The following is a 23,658-nucleotide window of genomic DNA, read 5'->3' on the forward strand; positions in this document are numbered from 1 at the left end:
GGAATGGTGGGGAGCTGTTATAGCCCTGCAGCTCCGGTCCTGGAGTGGGGGGGGGTGTCCATGACCCCCCAGCCTGGCCCTGGGGCAGGCTGGGGGTGGTGGCTGTCCCCTGTCCCCTCCCCTGTCCCCATAGCCCTGGCTTGGAGCCCACCACTGACCTTGGGCAGAGCTGCTCCGTGTCCCCCGTGACACGAGGGTCGTCTGGAAGCGTCCCATGGGGTGACCCGAGGGGTGCAAGGTGCTCTATGGGGTGACAGGGGCGGGTTGGGGGTCCTGGGGCTGCCCCATGGGGTGACACGCAGGGGGTGCCCTGGTGCACGTTGTGGGGTGACACCGGGGATGGGGGGGGGGGGGGTCCGGAGCGCTGTGGGGGCTGCTCCGCGGGTCCGCGGGGGGCTCTTAAAGGGCCCCGCACCCCAACTCCGCCGCCGCGAGCTGCGGGGGGCGCCCCCCGCCGGCTGCAAGGCTGCGCCCCGGGGCGCGGGGGGGCGGGCGCGGACGAGGGGGGGGGTGGGGGGGGGGGGCGGTGCGCGGCCCCTTTAAGAGCGGGGCGGCCCCGGCCGGAGCAGGAAGAGAGCCGCATACGGGCCTCGGCGAGCAGCTCCCGCGGGGCGGCCAGAGCCTGCTCCGCCCGCACGGCTCGGCTCGGCTCGGCCCGGCCCGGCACGGCGCGGCCCGCTCCGCTCGCTCGGACCGCACGGCCCGGTACGGGGGGGGACCGGGGGGGGAACGGTGGGGGTCAGGCCCGAGGGGGGGGGGGGGTTTGGAGCCCGACCTCTCTCCTTCCCCCACCCCCCCCCCCCCTCTCCAGGGGCAGCGCTGGGGCTGTGCGGGGTGGGGAGGGGGTGCGGGCCGGGGGGGTTGGTGCGGGGCCGGGAGCGCTGCCCCCCCCCTCCCGCCTGCATACGTTGTACTTGGCCGGGCCGTGCTGGGGGGCGGGGGGGGGGGGGAGGGGGGGGGGGTCGTGGAAGGGGGGGGGAAGGGGGGGGAGGGGAGGGAAAGGCCCCACTCGCCGAAGGGGGTGGAGGGTTCACTGCGCGGGGGCTGCTGGGAGTTGTAGTCCCGCGTGCGCGCCGGCGCGCAGGTGCGTGTGAGCGCGCGGACTACAGCTCCCAAGGTGCCCCGCGCGCGCCGCGAGTGGGAGGCGTTTTGATGGGCAGCGGGCGGGGCCAATTGGGGCGCGCCCTCCACCCCCCCCCCCCCCTTCCACCACCCCCCCCTTCCCCCGTACCCGTTGGCCCTGCCCAATGGCGGGCGGCTGCGCGCGGTGCGGGGTGGCCGAGGACAGGCGCGGCGGGGCCTGCGCTGCTCGGCGGGCGGGACCGCGGCCCTCACCCGGCTCAGCGAGGGGAAGGGAAGGGGAGGGGAAGGGAGGGGGGGGGCTCAGGCGGCGGCCGCGGGGCCGGGATCTCGGCTCGGCGCCCCCCGCCCGGCCTCCATGGCCGCGGCCCGCCCGGGGGAAGGGGTGGGGTCGTGGCGCCCGGCCAAGGCTCCCTGTGGGCCCGCGGGGGGGGGGGGGGGCACCCGGCGGAGGAGGAGGGGGGGCACCCGGGCTGCAGGGTGGGGTCCCCCGGGGCGTGCGGCCTGCGAGCAAGGCCGCTCCTCACCCCCCCCTCCGGCCCCGGCCCGTTCCCGGGTCCCGAGCACCCCAAGGTCGTTCCCCCCCCCCCCCCGGTGGGGGTGGGCCCGGCCGCGCTGCCCCGCAGCGGTTCGCGGTGGTTTTCTGCCGTTCCTTATCGGCCCCCGGCCGGCTCCGCACCCACCCGCAGCGCTGAGGGGGGGCTGGAGGCCGCGCGGTTCGCTGCGATAATCCCCCCCCACCCCCCCCTTCCCTTCCCCTTCCCCTCCCCTCGGTGGCTGCGGCCCTGGGAGCTGGAGGCCGGGCTCTGCGGGGTAAAACCTCCCCCGGAGCTGCGCAATGGCCCCGGCTGGCGGAGGGGGGCATGAGGGGAGGCATCACCCACCCGCAGGCGGCGGGAGGCCGCGGCTTGGCCACGGGGGGGACCGTTCCCGGTCCCCTGGCTCTTGAGTTGGAGGTGACAAGTTGGGACTCGGGATCGTGCTCAAGGTACCCGCAGCTCTTGGTGCTGAGCCCCCGCGGCAGAGCTGGAGGTTCCTGCTGGCTTCCCCCGGAGGGCTGCAGCCTCTGAGCAACCTGATAGTTGGTGATGGCCTTGCTCCTTGCGGGGGGGCGGTTGGACTGGGTGAGCTTTGAAGGTCCCTTCCAGCCCAGAGCGTTCTATGAGGCTGGTGGCAGGAGGCAAAGGCACGGGCTGATGGTGTGGAAGCGGAGTTAGGCTGCTTGCAGCTTGGGGAAAGGGCTGTGTGCAGGGAAAACCCTTGGACCTGAACATGAAACGGGACTCCTGGCACCTGGGACTTCCTCTTTACCAGTGCTTCTAAACCCCAGCGTTCCCGTGCTGAAAGCAGCAGCTCCTGGTGTGCACCCGCAGCCTCAGCTCCTGGAGCACCTCTGACGTGTGGGGCAAGAGCAGTTTCAGCTCCAGGACTCTTGGGAAGAGTTTGCTGCTGGTCTGAGCTCAACATTAGCCCTGTGCTGTTAAACGTCTCTGCTATCGAAACCATAACTCATATATAAGTGCTTTATAGACACGGGCAGAGGAGATCTCTGCCTGGAAGAATTTACAACCTAATGAGGACTGGAGCGGAGCGAAAAGGTCATCCTATTGCTTTCTGAAGTTGCCTTTTCCTTTCTTTCTCTTGAGGCAGTGTTTTATTTCGGGTTGTTTCTGCTGGTCCTGGTTGGAAGTGGCAGCGTGTGGCCCCTTCTGGAGGCTGGTTGGGGTGAGCTGGGCTGGTTTAGGTCCGGTGGGTTGCTGGAGATGTTGTGTTTAAGCAGCTTCAAAAGCAAAAAAAGGGGGGAGACGGAGAGAAACGGAGCCGTTTATTTGAGAGGAGCCGTTCGTGTTTAATATTCATCCTGGCCCCTGTTTAGGCTTGTTCTGGTGAAAGAGGGAGTGAAGAGGCGCAACCAAAACAGCGGGGAGATGGTGGGATTTTTCCACCAAGCCTTAATTGCGTTAGCAACCTGGGGAGAGTTTTGCAAGGCAAGAGCTCTTCAGAAACTCGGTGGTGAAGGAAAGGAGTCCTTTGCTTTCTGCTGGCCTGCAGCTCTTGTTAACAGTGGGTTTTCTGCTTGTTGCTTTATTATTTGCTCCTGTATGCACCTCGTGTTGTGGCGGTGGGTTTGATGCATGTCGTGGGCTTCACCGAGGTGAGAGGTGCAGGATGGAATTGCCTTGGCACGGTGAAGGCAATGGGTTTGCTTTTGTGTTTTGGGGCTTTGAAAGCAGAATTGAAAGGTAAAGTTGTTTTCCCAGCGTGAGAACCTGGATGTCGGCTTGGGACGCAAATCAGGGAAGAAATTTATGCTGATCCCAAGGCTCTGTGATGGGTTGTGCTCGCTGCCTGTCTTACTCCAGACATTGTTTGGTGCCTGGGTGCTTGGGTTTAACTCTTTAGAATCAGGTCCCCAGCCTAAAAAGCCAACTCCTCAAACCTAAAAATTGGGGCTGGGAAATGTCTGCACTTGAGATGGAGCCTAAACTCTGAGAACTTGGTTTAATCTTGATTAAAACTGACACTTGAGGGTTTTTTCCCAGTCTTGGGATGCTGCGTTTATGGAAAGAGAGGACTTCTGTGGCAAACAATTAGGATTCTACTTGTTATCTTATATAGTCAGAGCAGTAAATTGTTCCTCTTAACTATGCTCTCAACCAGCCTTAACCTCAAATTTGAAGAGTCTGGTTTCAGTCTGTAATTAAAAGCCTTTTGATGGGGAAAAACTCAGGGAAAGGGGGGAAAGGCAGGCGGGCTCTGGGCTGACGGGAAACGTTTGTACCCAGTCCCATGACCCTTTGATCCAAACTGGTGTGTGGCTGTGCTCGGTGCTGCCTCCCGGTCCGCATGAGCCGATTCCCCATCTGTCTGTCCCAATACCTGTGCCTGGAGCATCCCGCCGGTCCCAGAGGAGCTCTGGCAGGACGTCAGAGCGGGAGTAAACGAGGTCAGACGAGCGTCGGGATCCTCTGCGAGTATCCAGGGACAATTGTTTCTCGCCCAGCTCCGTGGCCGGATCGTCTTCCCTCCGTGCCTAGTTTCAGTTTCCCTGCCTCCCCGGTGTCACTGCCGGCTCCTGTAGCAGAGCCCGGACGCGGCTTCCGTGGAGCACACGGAACTGAAGTGGGTTCGTGCCTCACATGGTGGTGGGGCTCCTTCCCCCTGAGGCACTTGGAAACGTCCTGGGAGCCTGCAGGCAGCAGCCCTGGGCTGCAGGTGGAGGGAAGCTCTCAGAGCAGAGTCCCCTCGGAATGTGACAAGGTGTGAGAAACTGGAAACTGCTGCGAGCTGCCCCGTGGTGCAGGTGGGAGCCAAGGCCACGGGGGTGAGATGAGCCACAGATCCCCTGGCAAGCACCGGCTCTGTGACGCCGACCCCTCTGAACGTGCGGCCAGGAGGAGTGTCGGGAGCGGGATCTCCCTGGAGACAGCCTTTGCTGTGTCAAATACTTTCCATCGAGCTCTTCGAAGCCGCGTCCCCTCCCGGGGTGCAGAAGCACACGGCGCTGGCGCTTGTGGGTGGTTTCCTTGCCCCCTCCGGACCATTTTCCATCCCCTTCCCAGCCCTGCAGCTGTAATGCCCATCCGAAACCATGGGAGATCCTCTCCCCGCTCCTGGAAACGCTGCTGCCCCGCTTAGCCTCACAGCAGAGGATGCTCCAAGCGTCCCAGTGCTGCGTTTTAACTCCTTGTTGCCTGTTGTTAAACTCAGTTGTGTGCCCTGTTTCCTTCCTGGTTCATGCACCACCCTAATTCCCACCAGCAAACTGGAAACCAGTCAGTCGATAGCTCTTCTTCTTTCCTGTTTGCTTGACTGCCTGCCCAGCACAGAGCTGGGCAAACATCGAGGGAGGCTTGTAGCTACAGGTTGCTGCTCTCTGGTTACCCGGAGCCTCTTGCCCCAACAGGCAGAGTACACGCAGTGCCGGTTCAGCGTTCCCTCCCTGCATCCCGGTTGTGTGCTGAGGAGGGGGGGGAAAGAGCTCCATGGCAGGACAGCGTTGGTGGGGATGAAGCATGTGGCGTGTTTGCTACTGGGATTCGCTTGTGCACGTCTTGTGGAGCCGAGAATGGCAGGGCGAGCTGTGTGTTCATCCACCAGCTAGGAATTACCTAAAGGACTGCCCTGCCTGGTGCGCTCTGCTTCGTCAGGAAACTCCAGTCTTGGCCTTCATTTATTTTGCCTTTTTTTTCCTCACCCTTCCTGGTGTAGAAAAGAGGTTTTTGAGGTGCCATTTGAGGCAGTTGGGTTGGTGCTGGACCTCCAAAGCTGAGGGCAGAGGGGGCAAAGCAGGAAGCATCAGGGCTGTCAGAGGGGGAGGATGACATGGAGGCTGCAAAGGGGAACCTGTGACATGGCAGTGCAGTGGGAGAGGGATGTGTGGGTTTGGGGCTCAGCTGGGGTGGAAAACAGGGTGTGTGGGGAAGCGGATGGGTGCTGGCGCTGTTGGAATGGGGGTATTTGGGGTTTGAGAGGTTCTCATGGCTCCCTGTGCTTAGGAGATGGAGAGGAGCTGTAACAGGGGAGGGGATCGTGCAGTGAAGGGTCAGTTACAGTCAGCCTTTGTCGGGGAAAGGGCTGGTGGTGCCTTGGAAGGATCTTGGCTGGAGCGGTGGGTGCAGGATTTGGCCTCTTTGGCTGTGCCTGGCCTCTGAGGGTGTATAAATACCTGCAGAAGCTCTTGTTTTCATCCAGCCTTGGTGGCTGGGATGTGCTGGTGGCCCCGCAGCCCTCGTGCCTTGGGTCAATGCTGATGGCAGCTTTGCTTCTTCAGGACAAGCCCCCAGTCGTTCCCTTTGGCAAAGGGGCCGAATTCTGCCTTTCTACAGCACTGGCAGCCTATTCCTGCGTGGATCTTGGGGCCTTCAGCGTTACGGGGCGTTTGAGTTGGAAAAGAAACCTTCCCTTTCCGTACGCACTGTGCTCATAGGCAAGAAGAGCGCACGGTTTTGTACCTTGTGTTCTCTTTTTCCCTCTGCATACAACGTCTGGGGCTTTCTTCAGGAGAAGCCGGGGCTGAGCAGCAAAGGGCTTGGTGCTGTGCAGGATCTCCTGAGCCCCCCGCTGTGGGTTTGCAGGGAGCCGCTCGGTTGCTGTACGGCAGCAACGGAGCTATGTGGGAGAAAGCCCGTCGGAGGGCTGCGGCACGAGGCGTGTGGGAACGCTTGGGCTTGGCTTTGGAAGGGTTTGTTCCAGCAGCAAAACAAGCAGCTTCCATTAACCCAGGGGTGGCCTTCCTGGCCTGTAAAGCAGGCTGGGATGCTCTCTCAGCGGGCTGAGGGCTGCCTGTGTAGGCTGCAGTGGCTCAGCTGAGGAGAGGAGCGACTGGAGTGAAGGCAACTGTGAGCCTTGCTGGGTGAAGGTGGGTTTGGGCAGGGTCTGAGGGTCACTGGGTGGCTCTTGGCCTTCTCAGGGGATGGTGGCTTGTTCCTTCTTGGCATGGGGGCATTTCTGTTCCCTGGTGGCCGTTGGTGACCGTCCCGGTACACGGAGCTCATTCGATGGACCCGGGACCATCGTGTTGAGGAGCACCAAGGCAGATCGATGGTGCCGGTGCTGGGGAGGCTTCTAGCACGAAAGTAAAGCCCTGCAAGGGAAACACGCGGGGTCCTCGGGTCTGTGGCTGCACAGGCTCGAAGCAAGGCGCATTCCTGCTGGATTAACTGCGGTCTCTGATGACAAAGGAGCAAATTGGCACGGAGGTCTGGGTGGAGTAACCAGTTCAAGCTCACCTTGCAACATCACTGAGGTCTCGGGACGGCCTGGTGGCTGCTGTCAGCCATGGAGAGGGGGTGGCTTTGGGGGGTGCAGCTCGAGGAGGCTCTTTGGCTGTGCTGGGCCAGCTCTGGTGCTGGCAGGGTGACGTGGCAGCAGGAGCAGAGCCCTGCTCTCTCAGGGGCTAAGGCTGCTTCTGGGGGTTGCCAGGAGTTGGTGCTGCAGCTGAAACCCAACTTCCCCATGCACTGTGCGGTGTCCCTGCCCAGCAGTGGGGATCTGCAGCGTTGCAGAGTGTGATGTTTGGTTCTGCAGCACTGCAGAGCGTGGTGTTTGGTCGTCCCTCATCTGGTTTCTTCATTGTGGAAGTGAGCTACCAGCATCTTTGGAGATAGAGCTACGCTGTGACGCATCTCTGTGTGGGGAATGGCAGTAGGTCTGGGTGAGAGCCATAGCCATTAGGTCCTTCCTTCGTAAAGGAGATGTTCAGGCTGGATGTGTGGAAAGGCATCTTTACAGAGGGTGGTAAAACACTGGCATAGGTTCCCCAGAGAGGTGGTGGATGCTCCATCCCTGGCCAGGCTGGATGTGGTTCTGCACAGCCTGGTCTAGTTGAAGGTGTCCCCGCTCATTGCAGGCGGTTGGACTGGATGAGCTTTGCAGGTCCCTTCCAACCCAAACCATTCCATGATTCCATAGCCCTCGTCCTGCGAGGTGCCTCTCCCCAGGTATTCAGGACATTCAGGGAGCACTGGGCACTGTGAAGGTGACTCTGCCTTTGCTGATTCTGGTTTAACTCTCTTAGTTAGCAGTAGTAATGCTCTCAGCACTGTGGTTGGGCTTAGGGGTTGGAGTCTGGATCGGCTTAATGGGGAAGCAGGGGGAGAAACGGGTGGGATTGCCGAAGGGGTACTTGTTTGGTGGATTTGGTGTTGAAGGTGGTGGTCGTGAGCGTTTCCCTCAGCAGCACTCGTCCTCTCGCTGTCCATGCTGCTGGGAAAAAGCCACATCTGGCACTGTCCTCTCTTCTGGGCCATCACCTGAGAAGCACCTGCACTCAAGCCGTTTGAGAGCATGAAGAGCAAATAAACCCTTTCCTCCTGGTGCGTTCTGTAGCTGTGTCCCTCATGATCTCCTCTAGCGCACCGAGGAGTCCCAGACCTGTAGCATCCCCTTAAGCAGCACCGCAGGGACCAGCTCCACCTTGGCAGTGGTTATCTCTTCCACTGCTTGCTTTGCAGCCTGCCTCAGTGGCAGGATTTAGGAGTCCCAATTCCAGGTTGTGGCTTGGCACAGCCGGTCACTGTTCCACCACCGAGGTGCCTTGGTGGAGCTCTGTGCTTCTTCCCACCGCTGGCACAGTGGTGAGGGCTGGGAGAGGGGCGCGTTTGAATACTGAAATGATTATAAATGGGTTGAGGTGTAACATTTAAATTGGGCTCTCGGGGATACCATGGGTTGCCTGCAGGAGCGGGGAGATGCTGAATTACCCCAGAACCTGTCTGGCCAGGAGATGTGTCACCTTGATGAGAGCCTTGGTGGTTGGCCCTTGGTAGCCCGATTCGGTATCCAAGCCGAAACACCGGTGTAACGTGGGCTTGGGACTTCTCCATCCGAATTCTTCAATGCAGCTCTTCCAGCCCAATTTAGATTCTCTGCCAAATATATCAGACCTACGCAGGCTGCTGTGAATGAGCACAGGATGCAGCCGTTCCCGAGCGAGGAAATGGCTGGCTGGCGGCTGGGGAAGGGCTGTCCTTGCTCCACCGGCTCTGCAGATCTGCCCCTCTTGGCCAGCCCCAGGAGAGGAGAGCACCAAGGCAAAGGCAGCTCTTGGCACCGCTCCTGCCTCCGAGGTGCTCTGCTCCGGGAGGGCATTAGTGTTATTACTCTGCTTTAAAGACGAAGGAAAATCAAGGTTCTTTATTACTTGTGGTCATCAAAGTTCCCAGGATGCTCATTGAGGGGCTGAGGGGTGTTTGGTTCCAGCGCTCCATCCAGGCTTCAATGGGAGCAATTACCAGATATTCTTCCTACCAGAGTTCCCTTGGCAGCAGTTGCAGGATGTGGGATTCTCCTTTCCTGCCTGAACTTCTGGGCTGCTAAATCCTCGTGTGTCCTGCCCTGGAGATTGTTGTTTCTGTCGTGTATTAGGTGTTTCTTCCTGGTCCATCTACGGCTCGTAAAGTGCTTTGGCTCTGCTAAGATGAAGGATGTAGTGGTTGAAGGAAGGGCGGTTGATGGTACCGCAGGGTTTTGGGGTAGATTTGCTTTTACCTTGGGCAGCTGCTTGGGATGAAGCAGTCCTAGAACGCGGGTTCACTGCGCTGGAGCTTCCTACGCTGCCCAGGCATTTCTTTCTAGACAGTAGGGAGAGGCAAACCTCTCTGGCAGGTCTGAGCTGGCAGTGGCAAGGGAAGCCCCAGCTGGTTTGCTTACCTGATAGTGGTGCGAGTTCATCAAGTTGGACTGAAACGAAGGCTGGTTGCTGGGGCTGAGGAGCCTGGGCTGCCTTCAGACTGTCCCAGCATCTCGGTTGCTTCTCTTCATGTGCAAGTTGAGACATTGGGAAGTGGGATGCTCGGGGAGCTCTGAACTTTGGGGGCATCAGAAGTAAACGCTTTGAGGAGGCAGTGGAGTGGGAGCTTGGGCTGGTTGTGTGCTCAGGAGCTGACTGAATCCTCGTGATGTGGCCAGTCTTGTTCCTTAGGCGAGCCTCCCCCTTGTGAATCCAGCTATGAGAGCTGTGGTAACAGAAGACCCTGCACTGAATGAAGGGAACATGATGCTTCCCAGAGTCAGGGCCTTCAGATGAGGAGCTGTGGGAGCTGGAGGGGCTGGAGAACAGAGTCATATTGTCCACCAGGAGCCCACAGATATTTGCAGGATGCTTGTGCTGCTCTGATCTCTTCACTTCAATAGCTGCATGATCTTGGTCATGCCATGCGTGTCCTCTGGTGTTCTACCCCGTGTGCGATGTCCAGCCAAGACATCAGGAAGCTGCAGTCCCCTCTTAGCTGTTGATGGCTGTTACCTGCTAAACACAAAAGAGATCCTCCCATTGCACTGTCAACATTTTAGATTTAATAAAAAAACCCAAACCAAATCACTTGCTTTTATTTGATCTTAATTTTGCCACCCAGTGCCATCGGCTTCTGTTGGTGCGCAGGGTCTTCCTCTCAGGACCGTGCATCTTTTGCAGGTCCACGTAACTCAGCTGGGTTAGCACCAGGCTGCCAACAGAACATTCCTTTAGAGAGCAGTTGAATTTTAATAGCACCGTAGAGTGGTTGAAGCAGTGACTTCTCCCAAGCAGGCAAAACACCCTCCTTCATTTCCTCCTGCCTACCACCACCTTCCCACCTTGCTGGCTTTGTGCTGCTGCGTGCTAGGTGTGTTTCCCCAGGCCTCTGCATAGTTTAGGGTGGATCCTGGGCAGAGGGAGACCTGCTCGGGCTTGTCCTTGAGCTGTTGCAGAGCTTGGTGTCAGCAGAGACGATGGCTCACGCTCCAAATGGCCGGAGAGCTGCCTTTCATCTCGAGGGATCCCAGCTTGCCGATGTGGCCGTGCAGCTGGGAGAAGGGAAGAGGGGAACTGGGATGATCGCTCCCGAAATACAAAGTGGAGAGGCACAAGGGCTTGCGTTGTGTGACCTGTAATTGGGGTGAGCTATTCATAGGGAAAGAATGCCCATTTCTCTGGTCGGTGGCGAGTGAGGGCTGGGATAATGTTTGGGTCTTGGGCAGCAAACCACTGCCTTTTTTTATACGTATATAGATATATATAGCAACATTATTTTAATAATCCTTTTCCAACACATAGCAGGGTTTCTGCAGAGCCTGCCCTTGCTCTCATATGCACATTTCCTCCCAAGAAACTGGGCACAGCAGCTTGTCATCCCCGTTCCTTGGGTACCTTTGAGCTGCAGGAGGCCAAATAACCCCCGTACTGTCCCGTATAGGGTACAGATAACCAGGTGCTGTAGCCCAAAAGGCAGTTACTCCCAGGAAGCCTCGTGCTGGGGGTTGTAGAGGTGCCCTAAAGCCATTTTGCTTGGTGCTCAGTGGAAAAGGCGAGGATGATTTTTCCCTTCCTGCCCCAGGTGGGTGCGCGTTATTGCTGCAGCTTCCCCTCTGCGCTACTGGAGCGGGTGGCACCTGCGAGGAGAGGAGAGCTCTGCCCTTTGTAAAGGGCTTCGGGATCTCTTCCAGATGAAGAGCACATTGAAAACAGCCCCTGTTCCCTGCTCAGCAGATGTGACTCAGCTCTTCACCCGATACCTGCGCGGTTCCGAGCCCTTCCAAGCTGCTCAGGTTCCCCGGTTTGCCCAGTGCCAAGAGAGAAGGAAAAACCCCAACCAAACCACTGAGGTGGCATGGAAAACTGGTAATTCAGCAGCGTTCTGTCAGCGCTTTTGGTTGTGATCCCATCTTAATGTGGTCGTCTCATTTGAATGTAAATGTCACATTCCACAGCTCCTGGAGGAAAGCGGTGGGGTGACATCCCTCCCGCTGGGTGCGAGCGAGCGCAGGGGTTTCGGTGAACTCCATTCTGCTCTGCTGCAGCTCCTCTGCTAGGTTTGGAAGGAGCAAGTGGATAACTTGAGCTTAAGGAAAGAGCCTTTTAGCGCTGAGGAGCAGCGTCAAACAGGAGGCATCCTCAGTGCGGAACGGGTTGAATGCGGGACAGCCGGGGTTGCCTTGAGCAGCACCTTGGGGTTCTGCACCACTACTTGCACAGCGCAATGACAGCTTCTCCTGCCTGGAATCCGGGCTTTGGAGCCAGGAACAGCCAAAGCTCCCTTGAGTTGGTGTCTTGGAAAGGCAGAGCGGGTTCAGCACTGCTGAAAGGCGAATTAGCTGGGCAGTTAGGCCAGGCTTGTAAATCAGGTTGGTAAATACATCTGAAAGCTCTGGGGTTGCTGTAAGCTCCCTCTTTCAACTGGGCTGTATTTTAAGTGCCCGGTGCTCCCTCCGCTGCCATGGGTGCTATGGGAGGGCGAGCTCCAGGCGCCTCAAACACGGGCACTTTGGGGTGAAATGTGGCACCTTTGTGGCCCTGCGGAGACACTCGGTCTGGGACAGCGAGTGTGTGATGCTGCTGGGTGATCAGAGGGTGTACAGAGAACAAAGAGCTGCGTGCTGGGAAATCCAGGCCAGGAGTGGAAGCTGCTCCCCCTTGGTGGCCCATTCAGACCTCACCCTTGCCAAGGTAGGGAGCTAGCTGGCTGTTGTGCCAATGGCTTTGCTCACTGTCACCCGGCCATCGGGACCTTTCCCAGAGGATTTTGCCCATCGTGTCATTGCACTGCTGCGTCCTGTGCCTGCTCTGTGAACCTGTGAAGGTGGAAGGCTCTGTCTCCGGTTAATCCCCAGGCTTTAACACGCCGTCCATTCAGCCCCTTGACAAGTGATTTGGCTGTGATTTGAAGGGCCCAGCCTCTGTGCCTCGAGCATTCCAGGTGCCGGAGCCATTCCTGGGGGGGCTCAGGGCAGCCCGTCCCACCCCTGCCCGTCCTGGGCCGCCGCAGATGAGGGACACAAAGGCCGTGTTGTGCTTGCAGAATGAGCTGCAAACTTGTACCACTTCCCATGCCAGCCCCCGGCGGTCCCATGACCCCGCCGCCGTTCCCACACTGTCGGGCTGCTCCTGCCAGCCCCATGGCTGGGCTGGGGGTGACCTTGCTGCACGGCCTGACCTGCTCCCCCAGGTCCCACCCGTCCCTAGGGCCCGCCTGGGTGGGTGATGGAGCTCGGCTGTATTGCCCGAATGCTTTGTAAATCATCTCAGTTCAGAGGGGGGAAGCAGGGGGAGGGAGGCTCTCCTGTTGTTTCCAGGGCCAGGAAGCATTTGGGGGGTGGGCAGAGGTGTCAGACCCATTGTTTAAGGGAGTGATGTGCTCTGGTGGCTCGGATCAGGGGGGCTCAGGGAGCCCTGGGGCTGTCCTGGTGGGGAGGAGGCAGTGGAGGCTTCCGCCATGGTACCCCAGCCACTTGAGAGGCCAGGAGGGGTCCCTTGGACCCCGCTGTGGATGCAGAGATGCAGTGACCTTGCCCAAGGTCACCCCGCAAGCCGGTGCCCGAGTTTGGAGCTTTCCTGCTCCCCAGGCTCTGCTCAGCCCTTTCCTCCCTAGTGCGGGCTCCTTATCCTAAAACCCTGTGAGCCAGCAGCCCTGAATGCAATCCCTGCTGCTGCAGGAGCCTGGGAACCAGCTCTGGAGTCGGTGTCCTTGCTGCGGGCATCCCGGGAAGCTGCTTTGCTTCCATGCCTGGGCTTCGTGGCCGGACTTGTGCATCCAGCCCGGCTCCTGGGGCTCATCCCACCCTGAACCCCCGGCACTGGTTTGCTCTTTGGACATCACTGGTCCAAAGCAACTTTGATGTCCAAGTTTGCTCTTTGGACATCACTGGTGGTTAGTGTTAAGGGCTGTCCCTCAGAGCAGGCTCAGAACCGCCCTCTCCCGTGTTCCCGTTGCCCAAAACAAGGTGCAGAAATCCCTTGTTTGGGATTTTGTTCCTCCTCTTGGATTAACGAAGCTTTTACAAAACGAGGAAACACAAAGAACTCCCGGGAAACGTGCTGGGGATGGGGGGGGGCTGCGTGTGTCGGGAAGCCGCTGTTGTTTTGCAACCGGGTTGCCAGCTCCGTAACGCGGCGCTGGGAGTCGCTTCCTGTGTAATTACTTGGGTTCTGGATGTGCTCCTGACTCATTCGTGTGTCCCCCCCCACCGCCACCGCCGCATGGGGCAGCTGCTTCCCTCTGCGCCTCAGTTCCCCCATCTGTAAACCGGGGACGGTGATGCTTGCACTGGTGGCAGGGTGCTTTGTGAACCGGATGACTTGTGTCTTCTCCTGATCCCGGGGCTCGGGGTGGTGGTGGTGAAATACGGAGATGGAAAGGCAGGCGGCATCTCTGCCGCAAGGAGTACGGGGGTTGACTGAGATGGGGAGGAGCAGAGCATCATTCCCTCCCCATTGTAGGAAGCAGTAGACTGGGCCTGGGTGAAGTTGAGGGTCTTGTGGGCAGCAGAGTGGTGAAGCAGGGCAGGTTTCGCTCTTGCCAGTGCTTGCCCCAGTGCCCTTCTGCCAGCGAGGGGGGATCCCTTTGGAACGGAGCTGCTCAATTCGCCCTGGCTTCCTCAGCCTTTGAAGAGAGGATGTGTTTAAAGCCACGTGGATCCATTTGTGTTGTGCTGCCGGGTCAGGAGTGACCTGGTTGTCTTTTCCCAAGCTAACCCTGGGCATAGGAAAGAACTGCGGCTTCTGCTGGAGCCTTTCTGAGAGGGGGGCTGGTGCTGGCCCTTGGGGAGACCTGCTCCTGGGGAAGGTGCAGCGGGTGCCAAGGGTTTAGCTGGCTACGGTGCTCTCTGTAAAGCTCAGGCTGGGGTGGTTGGTGCTCCCCTGTTCCTGCACACCAGGGCCCTGGAGCGCTGAGCTTGCTGCTGGGCCCTTCCCAAAGGATGCTCGTCACCAGCGCCCTGCCTGCAGACAAGGGGAGCCCAGGAACAAGTGATGGGAATGGTTTTCCTGGTGGTGCCCCATCCCTGGCAGTGTTCAAGGCCAGGTTGGACACAGGGGCTTGGAGCAAGCTGCTCCAGTGGAAGGGGTCCCTGCTCGTGGCAGGGGTTGGAGCTGGAGGAGCTTTAAGGTCCCTTCCAGCACAAACCATTCCATGATTCTGTGACTGTCTTGAGTTCAGCTGGGCAGAGCAGGGCTGAATGAGCAGGAAACCTTCCCAGGAGAAGTGGTGGGATTGGAAAATACTCCTCGACTTGACTGGTGAGGCTCAAGCCACCGTAGCCCAAGGCCGGGCATGCCTTGCCAGCTCGGTCCAGATGCAGCCTGGCTGTGTTAACCCTGGTCCTTGCCAAGGCTTGCTTGCTCTGACCCAGATCCGTGCTAATTCACCTCTTCTCCCAGATGCTCTCAAGCATCTGGGCTGCACTTCTGCTCCTTCCCAGAGCGGAGGTGAGCGTGGATCCGTCCTCACCTGCTGATGAGGGTGATGTCTTAGATGAGGATGTGGAGAGGAGCTGGTAGCTGGTGCACGTTGGCATCGGCAGCCAGGTCCCTGCTCTGCCTTGAGGACTGTGCCTGTGTGATGTGATGCCTCCCGTGACTCACGGAGCTTCCTTCTTCTCTCGTAGCCTTTTGCATCGAAGATGGCGGGTGGCGTGGACGGCCCCATCGGGATCCCGTTCCCCGATCACAGCAGCGACATCCTCAGCAGCCTGAATGAGCAGAGAAACAACGGGCTGTTGTGCGACGTGGTCATCTTGGTGGAAGGCCAGGAGTTCCCCACCCACCGCTCCGTCCTGGCGGCCTGCAGCCAGTACTTCAAGAAGCTCTTCACCTCAGGGTTAGTGGTGGACCAGCAAAACGTGTATGAGATAGACTTTGTGAGCGCAGACGCCTTGTCGGCTCTGCTGGAGTTCGCTTACACCGCGACCCTTACCGTCAGCACTTCAAACGTCAACGACATCCTCAACGCCGCCACACTGCTGGAGATCCCGGCGGTGAGGGATGTTTGCACGGATCTCCTGGACAGGAAGATTCTGGCCAAAAATGACCAGATGGATACAGTAGATCAAATTGATCAAAGGAACCATCTCAGAGCAAAAGAGTACCTGGAGTTCTTCCAGAGCAACCCCGTCAATGGCCATCAAGGCAGCTTTCCGTGGACCAACCCAGAGTTGAGAGACCTTTCGAGACTGAACATCCGAGGCCCAGAGGAGGAGGAGGAGCCGGACTGCAATGGCATGGACTTGTACTCGCAAGCCCCCCTAAACGAAAGACCAAAGGCGAATGACTGTGATCCTGACAGCAACCCAGCCATGTGGCTGGACAGAGAGGAGGAGGAGGCGGCTCCCGGCTCCATGTTTTCCCCTTCTCAGAATGGACATTACAGCAGCCGTGGCCTGGCCACGCCGGGAGAAGAGGAGGGCACCCCGGGGGGCCCTCTGGACCAGCAGGAAGCCGGTGACTCCCCCAGCTTCGTTCCTGCTGGAGCGGAGACGGAGGATGATGGAAGGGAGGTGGATGGGATGGCTGCGAGCGCCCTGCTGCAGCAGATGATGAATTCCGTGGGGAGGCAGCAGCTCGGGGAGGACGACCGCAAGGACGACGATGGGGTCATGGATTATTACTTGAAATACTTCGGCAGTTCGAACGAGGGCGATGTCTACCCCTCCTGGTCCCAGAAGGTGGAGAAGAAGATCAGGGCGAAAGCATTCCAGAAGTGCCCCATCTGCGAGAAGGTGATCCAAGGAGCGGGCAAGCTGCCGCGCCACATCCGCACCCACACCGGCGAGAAGCCCTACGAGTGCAACATCTGCAAAGTCCGATTCACCAGGTAAGGAGCGGGCGGCCGCGGGGGGACAGGGGCTGCCCCAGGCACCACCGGCTCCTGGCTTCCCCTGCGCTGATCTGGGGCAGTTTTACTTTGCCTGCTCAGCTCGCTCCCATCTTAACGGGCAAGTGAAGGCCAGAGGAGCAATTTGGATGCCTGGCTCTTGAGGTGTCTCAAGGGGCACGGTGCCACAGTGTCCCGGGGTCCTGAATTGCTGAGCTCTGCTGGAAACCTGGCCAGACCTGGGCTTCTGCAAAGGCCAGATAACGGGGTTGATGCAACAGAACTGCAGGCCTTGGTGTGTCCACCGTGGCTGAGGTGCCCAGGGTTGAGGCAGGAGCCGGGGAGTTTGAAGCCCTGGCAGTTGGGTTTGGGAAGAGGTCGGAGCCCGCACTGCTCGTGTCCACTCTCAGCCAACCGTGATGTTTGGGGCGATGGTGGCTCCGAGCAGCACAAACCCCGGTGGTTCAGCTCCCTGGGGGCGTTCTCCTCAGCCCTGTTTCTAATCAGGGTTCCTCCGCTCCTCCCCTCCGTCCACCACGGGAGCGCCGAAGAAAGGGGATATTGTTCAAATCCCTGCGGTTCACTCGAGTCCACGCGTCCCAGCGCCGCCTCCTCGCTGCTCTCTGTGGCTCTGGTGGCTGAGCCGGGGCTGGGGTCCCACCCTGGTGTCCTCCTCCACAGCCCTGCTCAGGGGGGGCTCTGGGGGCTGCTTGTCCTTGGGATATTCCTGCCCTTGAGACATCCGCCTGCGTCGCTGCCAGCACCAGCACTGGGGTCCATGGGGCAGCCCGTGGACGCAGCGAGCGGCTCCGGCGTGAAGCCGCCGGGGCTGAGCCATGGGCAGGAGGCCGCGTCCTGCCCCACGGCGCTGCCAGCCCCCTCCCCGGTGCACACCATGGCCACGGCCGCACCCAGCCCCACGCTGGAGAGCTGAGGAATGCAGATAATGGCGGGGGCAGGATGCCAGCACCCGGCCCTGCCACGCGGCACCTCCCTGCCCGGCGCTGAGCCCGAGCCCTCGGCCACACCTGAGCGGGACGGGGTCCTGCTGCCGATGGAGGAGCTGGAGGGGGTGGGAACGCCGCGGGGTCCCTGGAGGAGAGGGGGAGAGATGAGGGGGGAAGCCTGGGATTGGGGCAGCGCCAGCCCCATTGCCAAGGGCACGCGGTTCTGGGCAGCCTGCTCTGGTTGAAGAGGTCCCTGCTCATTGCGGGCGGGTGGAACTGGATGAGCTCTGAAAGCCTCTTCCAACCCAGACTGTTGTGGGTATGGGATGGGGACCTGCTCCCCTTGGCCTCCCTGTGAAGGACAGGGGGGAAGCGCTGTGTCCTTTCATCCTACAGCAGGGCTGTGCCATTTTCCAGCCAAAATACCTGCCCCTGCTTCTCCCTGCAGCTGGCGTTTGGGCACAGAGGAGCCTGGATGGGACACGGGGACAGGAGCGCGGCTCAGGCGGTCACGCCACTTGTGGAACAGCCTCCATGAGGCTGCAGCTGGTTTCCTGCTCCCTCTGCCCTGTCCCCCCAGAGCAGCCTTGCCATGGGGCACAGCAGAGTGGGGCCAGCTCAGGTGCTGGTCCAAGTCTCCTCTGCTCAAAAGGGGTGCCCATCAGTTGCTTTTTGTTGCTTCTCCCCCAGCACTTGGGGCTTGAAGCCTCATCTCAGAGCCTCTAATGTCAGAGTGGGAGCAAACCTCACTCCATCAGCCTTATTACGCCCCTTTGCATTCCCTCTCTGTGCTCCCCATCCTCATCCCATCGGGTGACAGCTTGGAAACAAATCTCTTCCCTGTGCCATTAAAAACGCCGCGTACAGAAACACGGCGTGGTTTGGGCTGGAAGGGACCTTGGAGCTCATCCGGTTCCAACCCCTGCCAGTGTTGCGGCTCTGGCAGGAGCACTTGGGGTGAAGGCTGTTTGATTTGGGGTGTTCCCTGCCACCCCCTTGCTGGGTGAGGACCGGAGCCCGTCGGTTCCCACTGACTTCTGCTTCCTGGTTCCTCTGTGTTGGCAGTGGGAGGAGCGCCGATGGCGCTCTGCTGATTGCCGATGTTACGACGACGATAACGCTTTGCGTGATTCCATAGGGAATTAGGAGCCGTGCTGCTGTGCCCTGCGCTGCTTCCCAGCGGTGTTCAGACCGGAGGTGGACACGTCCTTCCCTGCAGGTTTAGGGCTCCCTGGGGCTCCTCGTGCCCATGGGGTTGGCCCCCATGGCTGACGGCAGCGGTGGCTCTGCCGCTCCGGGCTCTGCCCCATAGCAGGGAGCTGGGTTCCCCATGTGGGGCCATGCGCCCCGGGCCTGATGGGTTTTTCCTGCAGGAAGCAGCGGCTCACGTGGCTCCCTTGGCCTCCAGCCCGGCTGCTGCAAGTGCCCTCCCCTGGCTCGGGTGCGCTGCGGCAGCACCGCCTGACCGGAGCCAGCGCCACGGCACGGGGCTCGCACCCGTACCCGTGCTTGGACATTGAGGTGCTGGATGGGGCCAGAGAAGGGCACTGGAGCTGGTGCAGGGTCTGGAGCCCAAGTGTGATGGGGAACAGCTGAGGGACCTGGGGGGTTCAGATGGAGAAGAGAAGGCTCGGGGGGGACCTGATGGCTCCCTACAAGTGCCTGAGAGGAGGATGGAGCCAGGAGGGGCTGGGCTCTGCTCCCAAGGAACAAGGGATGGGACAAGAGGAAACGGCCTCAAGCTGCACCAGGGCAGGTTTAGATGGAGCTGAGGAACAATTCCTGCCCCAGAGGGTGCTCAGGCATTGGAACAGGCTGCCCAGGGCAGGGCTGCAGTCACCGTCCATGCAAGTGTTCACAGTGTGGAGACGAGGCCTCAGTGCCATGGGTCAGGGGTGGCCTTGGCACTGCTGGGCACGGTTGGATTTGATGCTCTTAAAGCTCTTTTCCACCCCGGTTCCCTCTGACCCTGCACCAGGCGATGCTCAGCCCTGTCCCACACTCTTGGGGATGAAGGCAGCCCCCCCCCCAGCTGACCTGCCCTCCCCTTCCCTGTCCTTTGTGTCCCCCCCCCAGGCAGGACAAGCTGAAGGTTCACATGCGGAAGCACACGGGGGAGAAGCCGTACTTGTGCCAGCAATGCGGCGCCGCCTTCGCTCACAACTACGACTTGAAGAACCACATGCGCGTCCACACCGGCCTGCGGCCCTACCAGTGCGACAGCTGCTTCAAGACTTTCGTCCGCTCCGACCACTTGCACAGGCACCTTAAAAAAGATGGATGCAACGGGATTCCATCCCGGAGGGGCCGCAAGCCCCGCGTGAGGGATGCCGGGGCTCTCCCCAGCACCCCGCCGGGCAGCGCGGAAGATGGGAGCTTCCCAACGGGTGGGGAGAGTCAGGAATCAGAGGACACCCAGCAGAGGAACGGCCCCGAGCAGCAGCACTTTGAGGAGCCTTCGGCTAACGAAGCGTCGGGATTGAATGTAGCAGGAGGGTCGGCTGAGGGTAACACGCAAGGACTCTCCTAAACCAAAAACATCACAGAAAGCATCACAAGAAAAAAAAACAACCAACCAACCCCTTATAGTTAGCAACTTTTCCTCCCGTTTTTTTTTCTCTTTAGAGATGTTTCTCTCCCTTTTTTTTAAGAAAAAAAAAAAAAAAAAAGAAAAAAAAAAGAGGGGAAAAAAGAAAAACAAAAAAAAAAAGAGAATAGATTTTACGTTTCCAATCTTCCCATCGTAAGCAGGGCTCCCCCGAGGATCCCTCAGTAGCCAAGGACCTTCACTTGGAAAGGCAGACGCTAGGCAGCACGGGGCGGGGATGGAAAGTGGCTGTGTCGCATGGAAAAGAGCTTCCATGTAAATCCAAAGCTTTATTTTGTGTCCAAACACACGTTAAAAAGAGAGAAGAAAAAAAAAATAATAAAATACTTATTTCAGAGAGATCTATTTAAGGAAAAAAAAGCAAAAATAGCAAAAAAAAAAATGAGGTGGTAGGAGAGGAAGGGCTCAGTCAGGGGCCTGGAGTGGGGCCTTCCCCACTCTGCTCTATGGGAAGTCAGAGCCCCCGCGGTGGCTGCTGCGTCCCGGGGCAGCATCCAGGGACATGGGGTCAGGGTTTTGGGGTGAGGGCTCAGGGTCCGTCCCGGCAGCCCCGTGTGAAGCTGGGATGGGCACCGGGGAGAAAATTGCCGAAAATTGCCTGAAATTTGCCCAATCATGTGAGGGACGAGAGGGAGTTTGCAGGGTGGGACATGGGGTGCGGGGACACCCTGTGTTGGGGACACCCATTGTTGGGGTGGGGGCACCTGGCACTGGGGACATCCAATGTTGGGGGTACCCAAGGCTGGGGACACCCCATGTTGGGGACATCCGATGTTGGGGGTACCCAAGGTGAGGACACCCCATGTTGGGGACATCCAGTGTTGGGGGTACCCAAGGTGAGGACACCCCACGTTGGGGACATCCAGTGCTGGGGGTACCCAAGGTGAGGACACCCCACGTTGGGGACATCCAGTGCTGGGGGTACCCAAGGTGAGGACACCCCATGTTGGGGACACCTGGCAGTGGGGACATCCAGTGTTGGGGTACCCAAGGTGACGACACCGTCCCCATGCCAGTGCCACCACTGAGGGTGCACCCGTCCCCATCCCAGGGGGTCCCTGTGCTCCCGGGAAGGAGCCGAAATGGGTCCGGATCCGGCACCGGGTGGATCCCACCGGCCCCTTCCCAGCACCGATGGGGCTGGGTTTGGGGGGGTGGAGCTGGAGCCCCCCCCCCCAATCTCCACAGTGGATTTTGGGCACCGGCCGGTGCAGCAAAGCCCCAAAAGCGCCTAAAAATGGGCAATTCCTGTTGGAAAAGGTTATTTGAGGTCTCCCTTGAGGGGGCAGGAGGCCTTCGGGCAGGGAGGGGGGTGAGGAGCTGCACCCCCCCGCTCCCCCAGCCCCCCCCTTCCCCAAAAGTAAATATATATATATATATAGAGATGCTCTATGGCTCGAGAGGCGGGTAAATACCCCTTGGGGTTAGCGGAGGACGATGAGAAAAGGCACCTTTCAGCTGGTCACCTGTTTTCTAAATGCACATTTTTAAATGAAATGAAACAAAAAGAAAAGATTTTTAAGCCCTTTTATTTTAAAAGAAAAAAAAGCACTTTTTAGATTCTCTTCCTTTTATTTTTTTGGTTTTATTTCCTTGGGTTTTTTTGGTGTTTTTACTTTCAAAACAGCAAAGAGCAGGTTTTATTGGCCGAATGTATTTTGGAGAGGGAGTGAGATGGGAGCGTGTGCTGGGGGGGAGGGCTGAGTGGTGGGGCTGGGGGAGAGACGGATGTTTTATTTAATGCAGAAATAAAAACAAAGCAAAACTCACACACAAAAAAAAGCAATAAAAAAGAATTTAAAAAAAAAGGAGAATTAAAAAAAAACCAACAACCAACCATGATAAAAACCACAATAAACCAGAAAAAAAAAAATAAATACAAAGAAGTCTTAGCACTTTGCGATGGAACGGGTACTTTGAGCTCACTTTATCTTAATTTAAAAAGCAAAAGCAAAAAGATGTTTACAAGTGAAAAAACAAAAAAAACAAAAAAAAAACTTCTACGGAAAAAAAATTATTAAAAAAAAAAAAAGCCTAAATTTATTTTTGTAAGAAAAAAAAATAATGTGTATATATATATATATATATATTTAACAAAGAAAGAGAAAAACCAACAAAAAAACCCCATCGGCAGAATCCCAACGTCCAGTTCATGGAGCCCCAGTGGTGGGGTGGGAGGAACGGGGCTCATTCCCACGGCGGAAGGGCAGAAAGGCCACGGCAGCTCGGATTCCGGGCGGGAATGCCGGGGGTGCTCGGGGGCTCGGCCGTGTTCCTTTTCTCCCCTTTATGATCCTTTGAAGTTGATTCTGTTTTCTTCCTTCCATGTTTTGTAGCCAGTGCTAGGCCAGACGTCGCTCCGGACACGGTGGGGGGGGTAGGACCCGATGCTCCCGGGGCTTTGCATCCCGGGCATCCAATCCCTTGGGAAGAGGCGCAGGTAACTCCCCCTCTCTCCCTCTCCATGGGCTCCTCTGCGTAGCACTGGCTAACCCTGGCATATGCAAAGAGAAATCCCAGCGTGGCGTTGTAAATAGACACTGACTTGAGGCTCTTTCTCGTCCTTGTTGTGGTATCTCTGCTCTAGTTTGTGTTGATTTGAGTTTTCACTGCCTTCCCCTGTTCCCGGTCCTCAAAGGAGCCCTGGAAGTCTGTGGGGTTTGGGGCACTTGAGGGATAAACCTGCGGCTCCCTGGGGCTGGCAAAGCTCGGGCAGGGGTGGGAATGGGAGAGGGAAAAGAGAGGGGGAAAAACAAATAAGGTGGGGGAAACAAGGGGAATAAAAAGGAAATCATAAACTCAATGGCTTAGGCTGGAAGGGGCCTTAAAGCCAGGGACCCCTTCCACTGGAGCAGCTTGCTCCAAGCCCCTGTGTCCAACCTGGCCTTGAGCACTGCCAGGGATGGGGCAGCCACAGCTTCTCTGGGCACCCTGTGCCAGCGCCTCAGCACCCTCACAGGGAAGAGCTTCTGCCTAAGAGCTCATCTCAGTCTCCCCTCTGGCAGGTTCAAGCCATTCCCCTTGGCCTGTCCCTACAGGCCCTTGTCCCAAGCCCCTCTCCAGGTTTCCTGCAGCCCCTTCAGGCACTGGAGCTGCTCTGAGGTCTCCCCTTCAGGAGCCTTCTCTTCTCCAGGCTAAGAAAGGAATAAGGGGGAAAAAGAAGGGGAAAAACAAAGAGAAATTGGGGGGAGGGAAGGAAGAAATAAAGGGGAATAATAAAGGGGGTGGAATAGATAAAGTAAGCTGAAAATAAGGGAGAAAAAAAGAAATAAGGGGAAGAAGAAGAAATGAGGACGGGGAAATAAAGGGGGAAGAAAAAAGGGGTAAAAACCAGAGAAAATGGCAAAAAAGAAAAGGAAGAGGAGAGGTTTATTCTCAGGACCCCCACAGCAAGAATGTCCCCAGGCTTGTGACAGCCCCATGCCTCCCCCCCCCCCCAGCCCTCGCTGCAGCACTTGAGCACAGCTTCAGTTTGCACTAAAAGATAGAAAACAGGCGAAACCCCCCCAAAAACAACCCCCAGGTCTGTCCCGTCCCATGGCCCCCCCTTCCTTGTCGTGGTTTCGGTTTGGGTTGCTTTCGGTTGAGTTTGGGTTGATTTCTGCAATTCAGGTCGTGATAAAAGTGTTGCCAAAGATCCTGCTGAGTTAGGGCCCGGCCGGGAAACACCAGGAATAAACCAAAATGCATTAGAACTTCCCAAGCCCTGGCTGCCCCCCCCCTTCCCATCCCATTAATGAGGGAAAACAGAGGGAAAATGAAGCTTTTTTGGTACAAAAGAAGTAAAAAACCCTCTGAAACCTTCCCTTGCCCCAGTGTAAGGCTGAGAGGGGGGGGATCACGTCTATCCCCCCCCCCCCAAGTGATGGGTTTGGGGTGCATTGGTGGCAATGGGGAGGCTTTGGGGGGGGCATCCCTTTCCACCCCCCAGTGTAAAGATGCTGCATTGAGCCCC

The 23,658-nt window shown here is 58.3% G+C and overlaps 1 protein-coding gene across 1 annotated transcript; it reads left to right on the forward strand.

The window, feature by feature from the left end:
• Positions 1–562: 562 nt before the first annotated feature.
• Positions 563–19,810, forward strand: ZBTB7A (zinc finger and BTB domain containing 7A). The gene is made up of 3 exons (XM_061466817.1): positions 563–705; positions 14,944–16,148; positions 19,172–19,810. The coding sequence occupies exons 2-3, from the start codon at positions 14,959–14,961 to the stop codon at positions 19,623–19,625; spliced, it is 1,644 nt and encodes a 547-aa protein (XP_061322801.1). The 5' UTR covers positions 563–705; positions 14,944–14,958; the 3' UTR covers positions 19,626–19,810.
• Positions 19,811–23,658: the final 3,848 nt, after the last annotated feature.

Source organism: Pezoporus flaviventris, unplaced genomic scaffold (genome assembly GCF_033815535.1).
Source record: "Pezoporus flaviventris isolate CSIRO_AGI_PZ_B2104156 unplaced genomic scaffold, CSIRO_AGI_Pfla_v1 ptg000043l, whole genome shotgun sequence".
Taxonomy (NCBI): domain Eukaryota; kingdom Metazoa; phylum Chordata; class Aves; order Psittaciformes; family Psittacidae; genus Pezoporus; species Pezoporus flaviventris.